This window comes from Empidonax traillii, unplaced genomic scaffold, assembly GCF_003031625.1.
Source record: "Empidonax traillii isolate 1590-97213 ecotype Southwest subspecies unplaced genomic scaffold, ASM303162v1 scaffold565:size409173, whole genome shotgun sequence".
Classification (NCBI taxonomy): domain Eukaryota; kingdom Metazoa; phylum Chordata; class Aves; order Passeriformes; family Tyrannidae; genus Empidonax; species Empidonax traillii.
The window spans coordinates 31,514-49,087 of record NW_020955758.1 but is presented as its reverse complement, the minus strand read 5'-3'; the positions used below and the strand labels follow the sequence as shown (position 1 = coordinate 49,087).

The window sequence follows — 17,574 nt, the reverse complement described above, 5'->3', positions numbered from 1 at the left end:
CAGGTCCCTCCTGGCTTCCCCCCTCCCCCCACCCCACTCTGGGGCCTTTTATCCCCTTTTTCCCCTTTTCTCCCCCGACTCCGGAACCACGCGGGCTGCCCGCGCCAATGCTTCGGCGACTGATGCCGCCGGCAGCTCCAGCCCCCTGAGCCCCCCCGCTCAGCCCCCCTGGTAAGCACAGAGAGGGGCGGGGGTCCCCGCCGAGAAGGGGGGCACCGTGTCCCTTTATCACCCCATGTCACTCCTTGCCAACTTCTCCCAGACCCACGCGTGGGGTGGGTGCGCGGCGCTGCCGCGGGGCGGTGGATGAGCGGGGCCGGGGCGGAGCGGGACTGTGGCGGAGCTGAGCGGGGCGGAGCGGGGCCGGGCCGGGCGGAGCGGGGCCGGGATGGAGGGAGGAGGAGCGGGGCCGGGGCGGGGAGGAGCGAAGCGGAGGCGGGCGAAGCGGGGCCGGGGCGGGCGGGGACGGTGCGCGGCGCTCGGCACCGGGCGCGTCCTGCAGCCGCTCGCCCTCCTCGGCCCCGGGAGCGGCCCCGGCGGCGCCGCCGTGGCCAGGCGCGGGGACACCCGGGATGTCCTCGTCGCCCGCGGAGGAGTGCCGGTCGCCCGTGGGGCTGGACTGCTGCAGCTGCTGCCTGGACCTGGCCAACCGGAGCGGGCTGGAGGAGGGGGCCGGCGGCGAGAACAACAACCCGGGCAGCCCCACCGTGAGCAGCTTCCGGCAGCTGCGGGAGCAGCTGGTCCGGCAGAACCTCAACACCGACAAGCTGAGCTCCATCATGCGCCAGGACTCGCTGGAGCCCGTCGTGCGGGACCCCTGCTACCTCTTCAACCAGGGCATCTGCAACAGGAACATCGACCAGACCCTGCTCTCCATCCTCCTCCTCTTCCACAGGTGGGTGTCACCGCCGGGGACCGGGGGGCTGCCGGGGGACTGGGAGCCCCGGAGCTGGCAGCAGGCTCGGAGCTTTCAGCAGTGTGGGGGGCAAGGCGTGGGGCCTGCAGTCCCCCCGGGCTGGCAAGGGACGGGGACTTGTGTGAGCCCGGGGCTGGGGGGTGGCAGCGCCGGTTGGGTCTGGGTGGGGAGAGGCAGGAGCGGCCGCGCGTGGCACGGAGCCTGTGGGTGGTGCCAGCCCATCTCTGGGTGCGGGTCTGGGTGGCTCTGCTCCACCGTGCCCCTCTCGTGGTGCCCCGTGTCTGCTGGGCAGTGACAACAGCCCCCAGCTGTGTGTCTTGGCCGCTGGACTCTGTGCTCGTCTCCCTGGCTACCTCTGTCCACACAGACAGTGCCCGCAGGGGCATGGATAGTGTCCAGCGACAGTCAGGCATCGGCCCCATTCTGCATGGAGCGGGTGGCAGGTTCCTTGGGAAGCAATTGTGCTGCCTCGAAAGCCACCCTGAGTGTCAGTGAGACCCTGGGTAGGGAGTCCACGACTCCCAGTGCCAGGTCCTGTCCTTTCGGCAGCTCCCCTGGCTCTCCCCAGAGTAAATTGAGTGGAGACAGGTTTGGCATGGGTGGTATTTCCCGTCCCTGGAAAGTGGTTCTGCCCTGACCAAGCTGCTCTCACTGGGCTCTAGGCTGTTCTGGGTGGGCTGCCTGTGACCCCACAGTGGGATGTGCTCGAGGCTGTTCCCATACACTCCCTGGGGGGCTGAGGAGGCAGTACTGCGGGGTCCATGCTGCTCCCCTGCTCTAGCAGTGAGGGCAGAGGAGACTGAACAGAGGTCCCAGGGGCTGCCACTCCGCAGGGTCCCCATGTCTGACAAGGTGGACCCCAGGGGCGAGGAGTGGACAGAGCTGTCTGAGGTCCTGCACTGGTGCTGTGTGGGCCTGGCCCCGGTGTCCAGAACCCAGAGGACTGGTGACTCCGTCTGGGGGAGCAGCCTGTTCTGGGACTGGCAGGTCTGGGTCTTCCCAGCTTGGCCTGGCAGAGCCGAGTTGGGCCGGCAGTGCCGAGGCTGCCTGTGGCTTCAGCAGGTGGGATGCACTACCCACCCCCGGGGCTGAGGGGACCTGTGGCCCATCAGTGCGTCGGGGACAGGCGTCTGCGTGGCTGGCAGGGCAGGCAGCGGCTCTGGCACTCGCTGCTCCGCTGGGGGGGGTGGGGAGGGGGGGTGGAGAAGTAGCTCGCAGCGGGGGGTGCGCGACAGCACCCACGCGTTCACAGACACCTCGCCATCCCCTTCCCTCCCTGCACGCACATGCACCCGTGGGCGCGCTCCCGTGGGCTGTGCGCGGGCGGGCGAGCCGCCCCTCGTCCCCTCGCCCGGCGCGGGAGGCGGGTGGGCTCACACGTGGCCGCCCCACGCGTGCGAGCCGCCCCGGCGCACGCCCGCCTCCTCGCCCAGCCAAGCGTCTGACGCCGGGAGGCTGCTGCCTCGAGCCGGCCTTGGCGACGTTCTTCCTGCACTTACATAACGCCGAGCTGCCGCTCAGGTGGGAAAGGAGGAGCTGGGACACCCGCCAAGGCACCGGTACCCGTGCAGGCAGCGAACCCACCCGGCTGGGAGAGGACGGGAGCGAGAGGTTCTCCTGCCCCCTGGGGAGGCTGCAGCCAGTTTGGCACCACGAGTGAAGGGGGGAAGTGAGATGCCGTCCCCAGCGTGGGCTGCCAGGGCTGGGGTCAGAGCCAAGCACCCGGTGGGGCAGGCAGTGCCCGTGGGCACAGCGGGCTGCTTTTGAACTTGTCCCTGCTGGAGCAGGACCCAAGAGCTCTTGGTTAGCACCTGGCGAGCTCCTGCTGAGGTAGGGAGCTGGTGGAGGGGCCAGGGGACCAGGATTTCTCCCCATCTGTGCCCCTCAGTGCTCGTTGCTGCCTGTCCTCCAAACCCTGGTGTGTGTTGTGTCCCGAGAGGCTCCGGGCATTCCCTTTTGTGACACCCCTGTGCCTCAGTGTGGCACAAAGCCATGTCCCTCCATCACACTCAGTGTCCAAGCGCTTTGCTCTGGAGGTTGGCTGGGTGATCCCTGTGACCCTTGGGTGGCACGGCATGGGGGAGCTGGGTGCAAAGCCCTGGGCACCGGAGCCAGGTGTGCCCACACCTGTGTTTGCGGTTGTTTTGCTCCAGCCTGAACTTTCTCCTCCTGGGGAATGAGCCAAGACACCCAAGAGGAGATAGCATATACAGCAGAGGATTGTGGGTGCCAGAGGAACACCCCGATAGCAGGCCTGATAAGGGTACCCTGCTGCTGGCACCAGGGAACCCAAACCAGTTGGTGCCCCTTGTTGTGGCTGATGTGCTCCGATGATACAGGAGGAGGTGGAAGTTGTGTGGATGCACATGCTCGTGCGTGGCTGACATCCAGCACGGCACGGGAGCACCAAAGTGCTTCACCCAGAGTCGAATTGGGCCCTTGAGCTGGCTGGAAACAACTCTGTCAGGGTCAAACCTGTGCTTGGCATCTCAAACAACTCATATACAGCATGTTTGACTTCTCTCTCTGGGGGTTTCCCCAGCTGGGTGGTCTCTGCTGGGCTCTCCGTGCCTTTGCTCACACAGGGGTGTTGTCAGGGATGCACAAGGCAGGGATGCTCTGGACTGATTGCCTCCAGGGCTGACGCTCCTGCAGGAAGCCTTCCTGCTCCAGGAGTGCATGGGATCCTGTGCCCAAAGGGCTTCTCCCCATCGTGCCCCCACACAGGGCACCACAAACTGCCCTCCAGGGAGATCTTGGCAGTGCCAAGGGGCCAAGCTATGTGGAAGCATCAGGTAGAGGGAAGGCAGCTGCCACCAGCCTGGCTGGGCACACCTTCTCCCTACATATGCCAACAAAGTGGGCAAAAAGGTCTTTGCCATCCCTCTGCAATGGCAGTGTTATCCCAGGATTGCTCGTCCCAGAGCCAGGCATGAGCCCGACCAAGTGTGGGCCAGGAAGAGCAGCCCTGTGACCGTGTGACACCTTTCCCCAGGGCAGGGGGTGAGGGGAGCCGGTGGCGTGGGAGGAGGTTGGTGCTGCGGGGGGAGCAGCACCCCTGGTGCGTGCTGGCGCCTGATCGAAGCAGGGCCCCGCCTGGCTCTGGGTGGGGAGAGGAGGTACGTGCCTGCCTGCTCGCCCACGTCGGCCAGCCACACCAGCACTTCTTCCAGCCTCTCCCGGGCAACACCTGGCAGCCTGGCCAGCCTGTGCCCATCCTGCTCCGGGCAGTGAGGGGATGCCTCTGCACAGCCAGACCACCTCTGGGCACTGCCAGACCTGCTGCTCCACCCAGCAGGTTGGGCAGTGACCCACCCTTTGGCCTGAGCCATGAAAAGGGCTGGGGTCCACCTTCCCCTGGGCCAGGGCAAGCCAGGGGAGTCACAGGGAGGCAAGGGGGCCTCAAGTGTGAAGGGCTGGGGGAAAGACAAATTTGGGTGGGAGAAGCAGGGCAGCGCTGCCTTCCCCGCTGTAATGCCAGGCTGGTGAGCAAGAGTGCCCAGACAGCGGTACCAGGGTGGTATTTGTGTCACAGCACCATTTGTTCCTGTCCATCGGGTGTCACTTTGCAGCAGCAATGCAGGGGGAGAGGAGCCAGGGCATAAAGGGCACCCCGGGGTGGCGGGGCCAAGCTGTGCATTCCAGCCGGCCGAGTGGGCTGGAGCAACAAGGACACATTGATGGGGAGAGGGGCCACAAGTGAGCGTGAGAGAGGTGTGGGTGTGAGACCAAGCTGTCCCGCTCTCACTGCTCTGGCCCCGGGACAGCTTTGCCAGGGAGGGGGCGGGGAGGGCCCCCTTGCCCACCAAGACCATGCATCAGGGTTTGTTTGCTTTGCTCCCAAAGGACAGAGCTGCACGTGGCCTGACCCGTGGACTGCAGTGTGGTTTGCCAGCCCTCTGCACTGCTGAGGTGCCGGGGAGATTTTGTTTCAGTGGCAGGAGTAGCTTGTACTGCTGGGAGGTGCTGACCTTGGTGTGCCCAAATCCTCCCACCACCAGGAAGATGCCAGGCAGGCAGGCAGCTGAGCCCACCTTTGTCTCCAGCATGGGCATCCTGGCACCCTGGGACTCCCACCCCACGTGCCAGCAGACTTCAGGGCGGTGTCCCCACAGGTTCACAGGGGCTCTGACATAGCACAGGGGGTTCAGCATGGCTTGGTAGGGCTAGTGGCAGAACACGCCACACCATGCACTGTGCCTGTCCCTTCCTGCTCCTGCAAGACCCAGCTCCCTCCAGAAGGAGATTTCCAACATTCCCTGGAGCTCAGGAGAGCCCTGCTTTGCCCCTCCAGCCTTTTGGGACAGAACCATTTGCCCACGATCACAAGGCTGTGGCCAAGGGGGCTGGCACAGCTGAGCTAGAATCTGGTGATGCCAACGTCAGCTGCTCAGCAGCTCGTCACCTCAGTACCCTGGGGATGCTGCAGCGCTGCCCGTCTGCCAGGCTAGGTGCCCGGCTCCCCACAGGCAGGGGTAGGTGTCCCAAGGTCAGGCAGGGATGACAGCATGGCCCTATGGGGAAAAGGCTGGCCAGGATTTATTTCCAGCTTTGAACTTTGGAGATGTGGAAGAGGTTGAAGCTGGAGCAGGCTGCAGGCGTCTGCCCTGGTCTCAGCATCGTGTCAGTTCCCTCCAGCATCAAACTTTCCCTTTCTGGTGAGACATGGCCTGATCCTGGATGGTCTCTGCTGGGACTAATGCCACCTCCCTGGCCACTGCCCAGCACAAGGAGGGTTAAAGCCAACCTTGTGCATTGGGGGAGCACTGTGACCTGCATGGGACCAAGGGGCTTGGGATGTGTGTCATCAGAGCCTGGCAGCTGTGTGTATGCCCAGGGGATGTGACTGTCCATGTGCTATAAGGGGTCTGCCAAGGGGAGTGGGGGTCCAGGTTGGATCCTGCCCTTGGGAAGGACTGAGACCCTGGTGGTACATGCCAGAGAATCACAGAATTATTTAGGGCGGAAAAGACCTCTGAGATCAAGTCTAGCGTTACCCCAGGGCGTGTGTGTGGGAGGGAGGGGGCTGGAGAGGCGATAGAGGCTACAACCTATCCCGGTGGCGATACTTTGCATATGAGCTCTGAGTTATATTTATCCAGGTGATGCACAGGGCTGGTTTTGGGACAGGAGATCATCATCTGTGTCCTTAGTTATATATAAATGTATATTTGAGAGAGATTTTGCTGCAGAATGATTCCAGTGACAGAGCAGAAGCCCTGGCCTGCCAGACTCCAGGGTCAGGTTGGGGTCCAGTCCTCGCCACCCCCCACCTGTGATTCCCTTGGGATGGCAGCAGGTGACTGATGCCTTGGGGCAGGGCAAAACATTCCCGTGGTCTCAGTGGGGATCCCCCTGTGACACAGATGGGGACTGCTCTGGGCGGCTTGGGGGCAGGGGATGGTTTCAGGTTGTCCCCAAGGGTTGGCACGAGCCAGGTGAGGGCTGGCTACTGAGGCCAGCACACGGAGAGCCACAGCGGCAGAGCTGAGGTACACGTCCTGCCAGCCGCTGATTGTCTTTCACGTTGTTATTGTTCTGAAATGTCAGCGAGGGCAGGGTTTCAGCGAAGGTCCCTGATTCGAAATGCCCGGGATTCCTTGCAAAGGCCAGGCGGGGTATTAATAACCGGCTCTGCTGAAGCTGCGCCGCCCTGCCTGTCCTTGCCTGACCTCCTGCGGGTGCTGGCTCACGCACTGGCTGAGCGCGGCTCCTCTCCTCTCCAACCCCCACCAGGTCAGGTCTGTCTGGGCTTCGCACCCCCAGCGGGGTCCAGGCACCCCCTGGGCATGGTGGGGCTGGTGGGACTCCCCCCAGGCATCCCCATCGGGCCGAGCAGGAGAGAGCCAGGTTCCGGCACCTGCGAAAGGGGCTGGCGAAGGGCTCGGGGTGTGGGAGGTTGGTTCTGTAAATGGGGTTTATTCTGGGCTGGAAGAGCAGATTTGGGTAGGATGGGGTGCGCCACGCTGCTCTCACAGCTCCCCAGCCTCCATCCTCGTTACATAACGAGCTGCCTCCCAATTAGCGAGCGGGCACTCCCGCACGCCGCAGGGCAGGCACTGCCAGCGCCCAGCGGGGCTCCGGAGCGCCCGCTCCTGCCTGCAAAGGGGCACGGGATTGCTTTTGGAGGATGCTGGAGGCCCTGCCTCGGGGTTCCTCTCTTGGGCTGGGGGTCCCTGCAAAGCTGAGTGAGGGGCTGGGGGAGGCAGAGCCCAGGCTGGCAGCCCCCTGCCCACCTGCACGGCCCCTCGTGCTGCAGGGAGTCCCTTCAGCTTCACGGCCACCCCCGTTCCCTGAAGCTGACCAGAAAAGGGGAGGCAGTGTCTGGGGATGATCCAGCCGGCACTGCCCAGGCTGACACAGTAAGCTATGAAACCAGGACAGTTCTGGAGTTCAGAGCCACGGCTGGCAGGAGCCCCAGGGCAGGGCACGGGCGAACTGGGAGGCGATAACACCGAGTTCAATGACAGGACTCCACCCTGAGCCTGCGTGGGTGTGAAACACTTTGCTCTGCGGACAGATTTGTGGATTAAAGCTCTGCAGAGAGTTCAGCCTGCCACCCTCCCTGGGGCTGGGCATCCCCTCCCATCGGAGCAGGTGGCTGTGCTCCCCCCACAGCCAGGCACAATGCTTGGGGAATGCCACAGGGTTTTCACTGGGCTGTGCCATACCTAGATATTTTGCCTCTTCATTTGGTGGCCATGGGACCCTTTCTGGGCTGTAAGGGTGCCCAATGGCCCCTGGCAGGGTGCCGACCAGGGAAGCCCACACTGTGGGGCTGGTGTTGACAAATGCCAGCAAGATGGGATGTTGGGCCACATGGTCTGGGGCTGATAACAACTAGATCAGCCCTTTTACCTCTTTCTCTCCTACCTCAGCATGTATGGGGAAGCCATAGCTTTGGAGCCTTTCGGCAGCATAGTGAGGAGGGCTTGGCTGGACCTGGGTCCTCTCTGACCTCCCCTCCTCACTCTGGTGTTGGGAGGCAGCTGCTACCATGGGGCATGGGAGGAAGAAGAGGGTCTGACGACAAAGTTAGAGAAAGAAAAATTGCAGCTCTCAGCAGGCGGGCTCTGGGGTGTGCACTCGCACGCAAGAAAAAAACAGAACTGGGAGTACAGCCAAGTACCTTTATCAGAGGAAGCAGGCAGCCCCACAGCTGGACACAGGAGCCTGCCAGGGCTCCGTCCACCACCCCACGCCGCCTCCAGCCTGGCAGGTTGGAGGAGTCTCTGCAGCACAACCCCTGCCTGTGCCCGCTGCCTGGCGGGGGGGGGGGGTCACCCGTGTCCCCTGCCCACAGACATAGAGCTTGCTGTGCCTCCGTTGGGAGTAAAGGGAGGAGGTTCCTCGTCAGCCTTCCCCAAGGACAGGTTCCCTGTCAGCCTTCCCTCACTGAAACCCTCCCTGGGCTTCCCCAACGTTGCAGAAGCCACTGCTTCTGCGCAGCTCTTCCCACATGACTCTGGTGTCCCCTGGCTGGGACTGGGACCAGCACCATCTCTGCTGGCAGGGGCTTGCAGCCCTGCCTGGGCACTTAGGGGTGTGCCCAGGAGGGGTTGCCCACTGCTCTGGAGCAGCACATGCCCTGAATTAGGGGATTTATGAGCTCTCTAAGGCTCTGGTGGGTATGACCTGGGTCCCCATGTCACAGGGCTCCTACTTGTGTGGGGCTTCCATGTGTCCCACACAGCCCCTGGAAGGCATCAGCTGAGCCAGGGGTAGTGCCAGGCCTCAGTGAATAGCTCAGTCAGGGCATATTCAGGAAGAGGAAACCAAAAGCTGGACAACTGGTGTGCTTTGGCACTGCTAGCCCCTTAGCCCTCGGGACTGGCACAGCAGCCCCACACCAGAGCCATGGGGCAAGCAGGCAAGTTTGGGATGCTGGGGCTAGAGCAGCATCCTCACACCAGTGCCATGGGGCAGGCAATTCCAGTTCAGGATGCTGGGACTGCACAGTATCCCTGTGCCATTGCCACAGGGCAGGCGATTCCACTTCGGGACTCTGCGAGTGGCTGCTTGCCTGTGGGCAGCCCCTGCCATTACCCCTCCCTTCCCAGTACCAGGATAGGGCTGCTGGACAAGACCAGGAGCTCCTCAGACCTGTCCCATGCCCAGCCTTTCCCACCATGGGCTCCCACAGGCTCCAGTCATCACTGGTGTCCCTGGCCACCCCTCTCTCCATTCCTGCAGGGCACGGCTGGCCCTGGTGCTGCCATCGCCACTCCCTTGGCCGGCACTACCACAGCTACAGGATTTTGGGCTTTGACAAGCAGAGTTTCCTTAGCGTGTTTGCAAGCAGTGGTTTTTCCTCCCCCACTCCACTCTGACCCTTGGAGCAGGAGATCTGGCTCTGCAGAGCAGCCTGGGCAACCTTGGCTCTGCGCCTTTCCCAGTTTGCTCTCCAGGCTATAAACATTTCCCACGCCTCGGACCCTCTGATGGGCCTTCCTCCCATTGAGCTGAGTCCTTGGGAGAGAGCAAGCCAGGAACGCTGCCATGGAGCTGTGAGCACAGCCTGCAGCAGGGGGAGAGAGCCGAGGCTGGGGAACCAGGGCTGCTCCTGCAGCCCCAACAGTCCTGCTGGGGCAGGAGCATCCTTTGGTGGGTGGCACCGCAGTGTCTGCCTTGGGTCCCACGCACAGTGCTCAGCACAGCAGTATATCTTGTCCCCAGGGCCATGACCCACAACACTGTGCAAATGTGGAGTGCCAGGCAGCGAGAGATGACCCCCTCATTTTGCTCCCTGTCACCCCTTGCTCCAGCCAGGCAGAGCCCTCGTGGCAGCTGCAGACCTCTGCATCCCATTGCTGAGGAGGGGCCTGTCACTAAACGTCACTTGGCAGAGGGGCTGGCATCTCCTGGGCTGGGGCACAGGGTGTGTGAGGGCTGAGGGGCTGCTGGCAGCTTCAGGGTGTCCTGCAGGGCCACTGCTGGGGTGATACCACCATTGGCTGGTGTCACCACCTCTCCTCACTGCTCGATGACAGCTGCGGGTGTTTTTTTTCCCCCAGAGAGCACAACAGTTAGTGTCACAATTACCCTGTATCGAGGCTACTGTTGCTTTTCCCAGAATAACCACAGGCACGAGCCGGGCCCAGCCTGACGAACCTCCCATCGCTGTGTACAGAGGCAGGAGCTGCCGTGCTGCTGCCCCAGGAATACAGTTCACAGCACTGGCCCTTCTCGCCCAGCCTGCTCCGAGATGCTCATCACTGACTGTGTCCTCTGGTGCCATAGGGTAGCTGCAAGTCCACGGCCCCCTGCTCTTTAGGAAGGGCGAGGGGGTATGTCACTCTGCTCTGCTTGGAGGACTAGGTGCAGGTGGTGGGAGAGGAGGTGGCTGCCAGCAGCCTGGCAAGGCCTTCAGCCAGGGCTGCTGGGGAGCTGGGGCCCCCTGTGCTGCTGTGGGGGCATTGGGGCGGCTCAGAGGGGCGCCCTGGGGACAGCTGCCACAAAGCAGGGTCCAGCAGAGCTGGGTGGAGGTGCCAGCAGGGCTGCAGGTGACCCCCGTGGGCTGGGTGTGCCCCCCTGCCACACAGGGGCCCGCGGAGCTGCCTTGCGCTGCGCCGCCGACTCCGGGTGTGCGGGCAGGGCTGTGCGTCAGCTCTGAGTCAGGGCAGCGTGTGCGGGGGGTGCTGGCACTGCACGTGCATCCGCACGCGCGGAGCGGCGGCGTGTTTGCCGGGCACGCCTGCAAAGTGCTCGTCACAGGCTCACGGAGGCGCTGGGGTTGGAAAAGACCCCCCCCCCCCCCGAGATCGTCGACCCCAGGTACTAAACTAGCGCACGTGCACACGCGCGTGCAAGCAGGATGCACGAGTGTGCCCACGCGTGTGCAGGGTGTGACCCTGTGTGCGGGGCGTGCGCCCGAGTGGGCTGGCAGACACACGTGTGTGGGCGTGCTGTGGGTGCTGGGGGTGTGTGTGCACATGTGCGTGCGGGGATGTAGGGGCTGCAAGGGGTGCCGTGGTTGTGTGCGCCCAGCGACGTGTCCAGGAGCCCCATCCCACGAGTGGGGGTGCTGTGGGCACAGGGCTGTGGGAGGCCTGCAGTCCCCTGCCCAGCCAGACCCTGCCCTGGCCACAGGCTGCCTAGGAATCCCTCATTTATTGAGTGTGAGGAAGGAGCCTACTGCTTCTCCATCCCTCCAGAGCGTCCCTCCCTGGGGTCTCATGGAGGCGGACAGCATCCTGCCCGACCTTGGAGCAGGGAACCCACACCACGAGCAGTGATGGCTGTAGGCAGGGCTGGGTGGAAAGACCCCAGGGGGGCTGCAGGGAAGTTAGTTACATAGTCCTGTTTATTTTTGCAATAGTCCCAGCTCCCTGGGAAAAATACTGGAGGTGGCAGAGCCAAAGCAATCTTCCCCCAAAGCACTTACCACTGCTCCAGCAGCTGCAGAAATTGCTGGGTTTTCCCCAGTCCTTGTTGTCTGAGTGCTGCTTCAGGAAAGGACCAGACAGGGGACTGGGACCCCCGAGCTGTGGAATGTGGGGCACCAGCAGAGCCCTTAGTCCCTGACACTAATGATTTAGGGCTTCCTTTGGGAAGGAGGCTGGGCAGGACTGCGAGGGGGTTCAGCTCAGGAGGTGGGAAAACAGGCACAGCTGTCAGGGCTAGGGGCAGGCTGGGTCTGCCCATCTCATCTCCCTGCTGCTGCCACCTCTGCAGGAGACAGAAGGTGGCACAACTGGTGATGTGCCCAATTGTGGGAGAAAACATCTCCCCCCATCTCTCCTGCCCTCTTTGCAGTGAGACCAACAACCTCCCTGAGCTGCAGAGGGAAACTGAGTCAAGGGACCCCTGGTGTGGGTGGTCTGGACTTGTCCCAGTGAGGGGACAGAGCTGCCACCCAGCCCACCACCAGTCACTCTGGGGACAGGCGCACACAGTGCCCTTTCATCTGCCCATGGAGGGGGGCACCGCGCGGCTCGGGGTGGCACACTGGCCACCAGCCCTGAAAGGGCCAATTGAGCACAGCTGAGGTCATCCCCCAGCATGTTTACCCTGTGCCTGTAGCCCCTGGATGCAGCCAGCACCCAGGCTGTCTCTGCCATCGCAAGCTGGGGGGACACGGCCACAGGCAGAGCCGGTATCGCTGCCGGGGAGCAGAGGGGCTGCAGCGGGGCCGTGGGGCAGCATGGCCTTCCAGCCACCATACTCCCCGAGCCTCTTCAGAAGGAGGGACTGGTGAGTAGGGCCTGGTGCGGGCGGGGGGGTACACGCCCCGTGGCTCGGGGGACAGACCCCCTGCCTGCTCTCTGCAGTGCCAGCCCCGCGCTCAGTCCTTGCCCAGCAGCTTTGCGTGGGCTGGGCTGGTGCCAGCACAGGGAGATATGCATCATCTCCCCCACGGGTCCCAGACAGGCCCACTGGGGAGAAAATGCCTTCTCACATCGCCACATCAAACCCGTGTGTGCCAGGGCAGCCGTGCGTGCCTGGCTGCGGTTTGCGGGCAGCACAGCGTCCCAGGCAGGGTAGGGTGTCTGTGCCCTTCGCCCCACGGGACCCCACGGCCCTCACCCTGTCCTGGAAGGGCGGTGCGATTTGTGGAGAGCTGCCTGGCCAGGTCTCGCTGCTGGCAGCAGCTGTAGTGCACCGTGCCTCAGTTTCCCTTTCTGATGGGGAAAGACCACCTTGTTCCCCCTCCCCACCTGAGGAAGGGACCCAGCGGCACACCTGTCAGTCAAGGCTCCTCGGTCTCTTCCAACAGCCACCTGCCAGGCACCTTCAGGACCCCCTGGATCGGGGCGTTCGGGGTCCTCTGCAGCATCCCTGGGGTGCACACGTGTTGTGAATGAGTGTTTTAAGGTCGCTTAAAGTGTCCTGCCAGCTCTAACGTTTTCTTGGATGCTGTGCCGTGCATGAGCTCTGCCATGGGGTCTGTTCAGCATCAGCCCTGCCATGACCTTTGGGGGACGAGCCGCGGGGGTCAGGGGCAGTGGGTGGCCACTGCGCAAAGTCCCCCCAGGCCCAGGTCCAGAGGGCAGAGATAAGCGGGCAGCCGAGCACGGGGAGGGGGTGGGGGGGGATCAGCACCCGGGTGGGCAGTGCCCCTCCATTCCCCGGGATGATGGGGGCGTTTTAGGGGCCGTGCCTCCACCCCACGGAGGAGATCCGCTTGCTCTACGTGCAGGTCGCTCTGCAGGCGCTGTGGAGGACCCGGCGTGACCCCGGGGGCTTGCACACGCGTGTGCACACGGCGGGACTCCACTCCACACAGACAGCGCACCCCCCGCCTGTGCACCCCCGGCCCCTGCAGTGCCCCCCGTGCCCGCGGGGGGGCCCCCCCGTCCGGTCCCGGTGCGGGGTTATGCAAGGGCGGGCGGGGCCGCCGCGGCCGAGGGCGTGTTCGGCACCCGCTGGGCTTCTGAGCCCCGGGGTTGTTCGGCACCCCGCGGTCCGTGCTCTGCACCCTGGGGCTGTTGTTGTTCTTTACCTCGGGGCTGCTCTGCAACCCTGGTGGGTGTTGTTCGGTACTCTGGGTTTGCTCTGTGCCCCGATATTCCGTTGTCGACCCCAGGTTTGGTCTGCACGCTGTGGTTGTTGTTCTGCACTCCGGGCGTGTTCTGTACCCCGGGTTTGTTCTGTACCCTGGGAGTGTTCTGCAACACAAGGGGGTTGTTGTTCAGTACTCCGGGCTTGTTCTGGACCCCTGGTTTGGTCTGCACCTCCCCTTGTTTTGGGTGGTTGTTCAGTACTCCGGGCTTGTTCTGGACCCCTGGTTTGGTCTGCACCTCCCCTTGTTTTTCTGCACCTTGGGCGTGTTCTATACCCCGAATTTTTTGTTCTGCACCCCGAATTCATTCTGTACCCCGTGTTCTTTCCTTACCTGGGTGCTGTTCTGCACTCCTGGAGCACTGTTCCGCGCCCCGGATTCGTTCTGCACCCTGCAGTTGTTCTGCACGTCAGGCATGTTCTGTACCCTGGGTTGGTTCTGCACCCCATGTTTGCTCTGCCTGCAGGTTTTGGTTTCCTCTCCCGGGGTTGTTTTTCACGCCCGGGTTGTTTTTCTGCTCTTGTTTCTGTTGTTTGTCACGCTCGTTTCTGTTTGTTTTGCACCCCCATTTGTGTTATGCACCCCGGGTTTTTTGTTTGTTTGTTTGTTTGTTTGGGTTTTTTGTTTTTGTTTTCATATCCTCGTTTCTGTTTTTCATTCCTGTTTCTATTTTACACCCTCGTTTCAATATTCACCCCCATGTCTCCCCTTCCCCTTCTGCCTCCCCTTCGCAGCCTCGGGGCCCCACCATGTGGGAGCTGCAGGCTGCACCCCGAAACGCAGAGCGGGTTCACCCCTTCTCCCAGGCCCCCAGGCCGCTGCAAGTGTGTCCCCCCACGCTGTCCTGGGCGCATGTGGGGAGCACAGGAGGGGGGTGCTGAGGCATGCGGGCTGTGGGGGGACTGTATTAGGGGTGCCAGGACTCTGGTTGCAACAGTGTGTGTAGGGGCGCAGATTAGGGGGGCTGCAGTGCTGAGGGCGGGGGTCCTGCACTGGGGGTGTGTGGTGCTGCGCTGGGGTGCAGCTGGAAGGGGCGGAGGGGCGGCAATGGGGTGCAGTACCGGGGGGCAGGGTGCCGCGCCAGGGGTCAATGTGTCGCACCGAGGGGCAGTACTAGGGGTCAATGTGCCACATCGGGGGGCAGTACCGAGGCAGCCCCGGCCGCGGCGCTGCGGGGCGGCGGGCGGTCCCGGCCGCGCTGGCCCCTCCCGGCAGGGCGGGCGCCGCCGATATAAGCAGGGGTGGCGGGGGGGTGCCCGCAGTGCGTTCAGCGCCGACTGTGCGTGAGTGTCCCTGCGCCCGCAGCCATGAGCACCGGCATGTACCAGTCCCCCATGGAGGTGGCTGTCTACCAGCTCCACAACTTCTCCATCTCCTTCTTCTCCTCCCTGCTCGGGGGGGATGTGGTCTCCGTGAAACTCGACAACAGGTAGGGGCAGCCCCGGTGCCGCCGCGGTGCCCCCGCCGTTCCCCGCAGGGCCCCGGGGGAGGGGGAGTCCCGGTGCCCCGGGGGGGGGCCCGCTGCGTACCCTGACTGAGGTCCAGGGGCATTGCTGCTCCGGGAGTGAGGGGCTCGCACGACCGGTGCCTGGATTCATGGATTTCCCCGGGGAGGGGGACGCCCCGATGCATTGGGAGGCTGTGTGGGGGATGGCTGCGCGGATCCCCGTGGAAAGAGAGGTGCTCGGTGCTAACCCCCGGCCTCTCCTCTTTCTTTCTTCCAGCGCCTCCGGAGCCAGCGTGGTGGCCATCGACAACAAGATCGAGCAAGCAATGGTGAGCAGCAGGGCTGCCCCCCCGCACCTTCCCCCCTCATTCCGCGGGTGCTGTGCCCCAGAGGGAGGTTCCCCGCTCTCGAGTGGGTGCTCTGCCCGAAGCGGAGGGTCCCTCTGCCTGCGGGGGTCCTCCCTTCCCAGCCCGCTGCCGGGCAGGGTCTCTCTTTGTCTGCGGCCGCCGCGGAGCTCATTGGCTCCAGCCGCGCCGCAGTGCGCAGGGAGCGAGGGTGGACATGGAAGGGGACCCTCGGGGTGTGAGGGTGACGGAGCCGGGTTCTCTGGGTAATCGGGAACTGCAGTCCCCCCCAAACGCTGTGACAGCTGTGGGGACTGGAGAGAACCTCTGTACGCAGAGAGCTGGGGGCTGAGGGAACTAACTGTGCTTCATGAGCACCAAGCCCTGGCCAGGGTTCCAAGGATACGGTGGGGAGGGACAGCCTTGGGAAAAGCTTCTGCAGCACTTGGCACTTTTCCCGGTACTTGGTAAAGGGAGGGAGCTACCCCAAGGGCATAACTCTTCAGTGATGGTCTCTTCCATGGACTTTTGCAGGATCTTGTGAAAAATCATCTGATGTACGCTGTGCGGGAGGAGGTGGAGGTCCTGAAAGAGCAAATCAAGGAACTGTTGGAGAAAAACTCCCAGCTGGAGCGTGAGAACAGCCTCCTGAAGACCCTGGCCAGCCCTGAGCAACTGGAGAAGTTCCAGTCCCGGCTCCCAGCAGAGGTGCTGTGCCCTGAGGAGCAGAGCCCCGGGGTGACTGCCCCGGCCCAGCACTCCGGGGGCTCTGCGGTGTAAGGTGGCTCTGTCCTTGGGGTGGGCAGAGCCACAGAACTCTTTCTACTTAATCTCCTGCAAAATCGTTTCCGCCTTCATCTCACACGAAGGACTGCCAGACCTGGCGCTGAGCCGTGCCCCCCGGGCAGCCCTGGCCAGCCCGCAGAGCCAGCGGCCGTCTCCTGCATGAGGATGCTCTTCTTCAAGGGAGACGCGGGCAGCTGACCCCCCCTCCCCATCCAACCGCCCGCCGGGTGCCAGGAGGAGATCTGCGGCCGCCCGTCCCGGGCTCTGCCGAAGCCTGGGCACCTTGGCACCCTGGCAGTGCTGGGCAGCCTTTGGCACCACGACGGGGAGCCTGCGGTTGGAAGGAGCGCCGGCCGAGCCTCGGGCCACGGCTGCACTCTGCAGGGGGGTGTCTCTTTCTGGCAAAGCCTTACGTTGGAGGGAGACCGATGTTTAGCGAGCGAAGCACATTTGTCCCGCGAGCCACCCAGGAGCCTGCTGGAACCCGACCCAGACTGAGCAGCACCAGAGGTGGCAGCTGCAGCGTAGTGCATGGCTGAACGCACAGCAGTGTGGGGATTACAGGGAAAAAAAAAAAAAAAAAAAGCTTGTTTTGTTAGTTTGGGCATCTTCTGTAGCTGTATCTATGTATAAACGTGCACACGTGGTGGTGCCTCCGAGGCTGTGGGGTGCCCGCTCTGGGCCAGCCATGCCCATTGGAACAGCTGGGGGATTCAAGCCAGACTGGAACGGTGAGCGGCTGTCACTGGGTGGCCATCTGCTGCAAGTGGCAGCAAGGAGGGGGCAGATTCACCCCTCTCTGGCATCCCACGAGATGAAGCAGTGTGGCAGCACTGGGAGGATCCGGACTGACCACTGGGCAGAGCCACGAGCGGGGCTGCGCCACCAGCCTGCTGGGTTGGGAGGAGATGGCCTGTTCTCCTGGGCTCCTCCCTGTACCTGGCCTGCTCTCTGGGAAGAGATGGGACATTGCTTTTGATGTCAGAAGCGGTGACTCTGTTGTGTAAATCTAGATAGAAATTGCAATAAACTCTACTTTTTGTATATACATGTGCCCCAAGCTGTGTCTGTGGCTGGGAAGGTGGGGGATAGTGGTGTTGCTGAAGAGGAGGCTGGGGCTTGCTGAGATGTGACTGATGAGGATACTGAGCCGGTGTTATTCTCCAGCTGGGAACACCTGGCAGCTCCCCACCTTTGTGAGGGATCAGCCCCTCCTAGACAGCCCTGGCTGAGCCAACATGAGGTTTTGGAGATGTGAGCAGGATGCCCCTTCCCAAGGGCTGTATGTGCAGTAGGGAAAGGTGCCGTGAACCTGCACATCTCTGTCCCTCGTGTCACACCTGTGACCAGGGGTGTGTACAGGGCAGGCTTGGGGGGTAAACAGGAAGGGGGCTTTTCTCAGGCTGTGCAGAGCTGTATGTACCCACAGCTCTGCTCTTCCTCCAGTGTTTTTGTTTTCACTTCTCACAGTTATCATTGCTAGTTTTGTTTTGAGTTTTTTTTTTTTTCATTTTGAACCATCCCAAAGATATGTGAGGGTCAGAGGATGGGTCATCTAGATTGAACAGTGCTGGATGGG

General features: G+C 63.0%; 1 protein-coding gene across 2 annotated transcripts; it reads left to right on the top strand.

Moving 5' to 3' along the window:
* Window positions 1–541: 541 nt before the first annotated feature.
* On the top strand, window positions 542–17,043 carry TSC22D3 (TSC22 domain family member 3). 2 transcript variants are annotated; one of them, XM_027897866.1, is made up of 3 exons: window positions 542–895; window positions 15,143–15,194; window positions 15,744–17,043. In XM_027897866.1, the coding sequence occupies exons 1-3, from the start codon at window positions 573–575 to the stop codon at window positions 15,987–15,989; spliced, it is 621 nt and encodes a 206-aa protein (XP_027753667.1). In that variant the 5' UTR covers window positions 542–572; the 3' UTR covers window positions 15,990–17,043. The 2 variants fall into 2 exon arrangements, with proteins under 2 accessions (XP_027753667.1, XP_027753668.1); XM_027897867.1 differs by lacking the exon at window positions 542–895 and adding an exon at window positions 14,660–14,847.
* The last annotated feature ends 531 nt before the right edge of the window (window positions 17,044–17,574 follow it).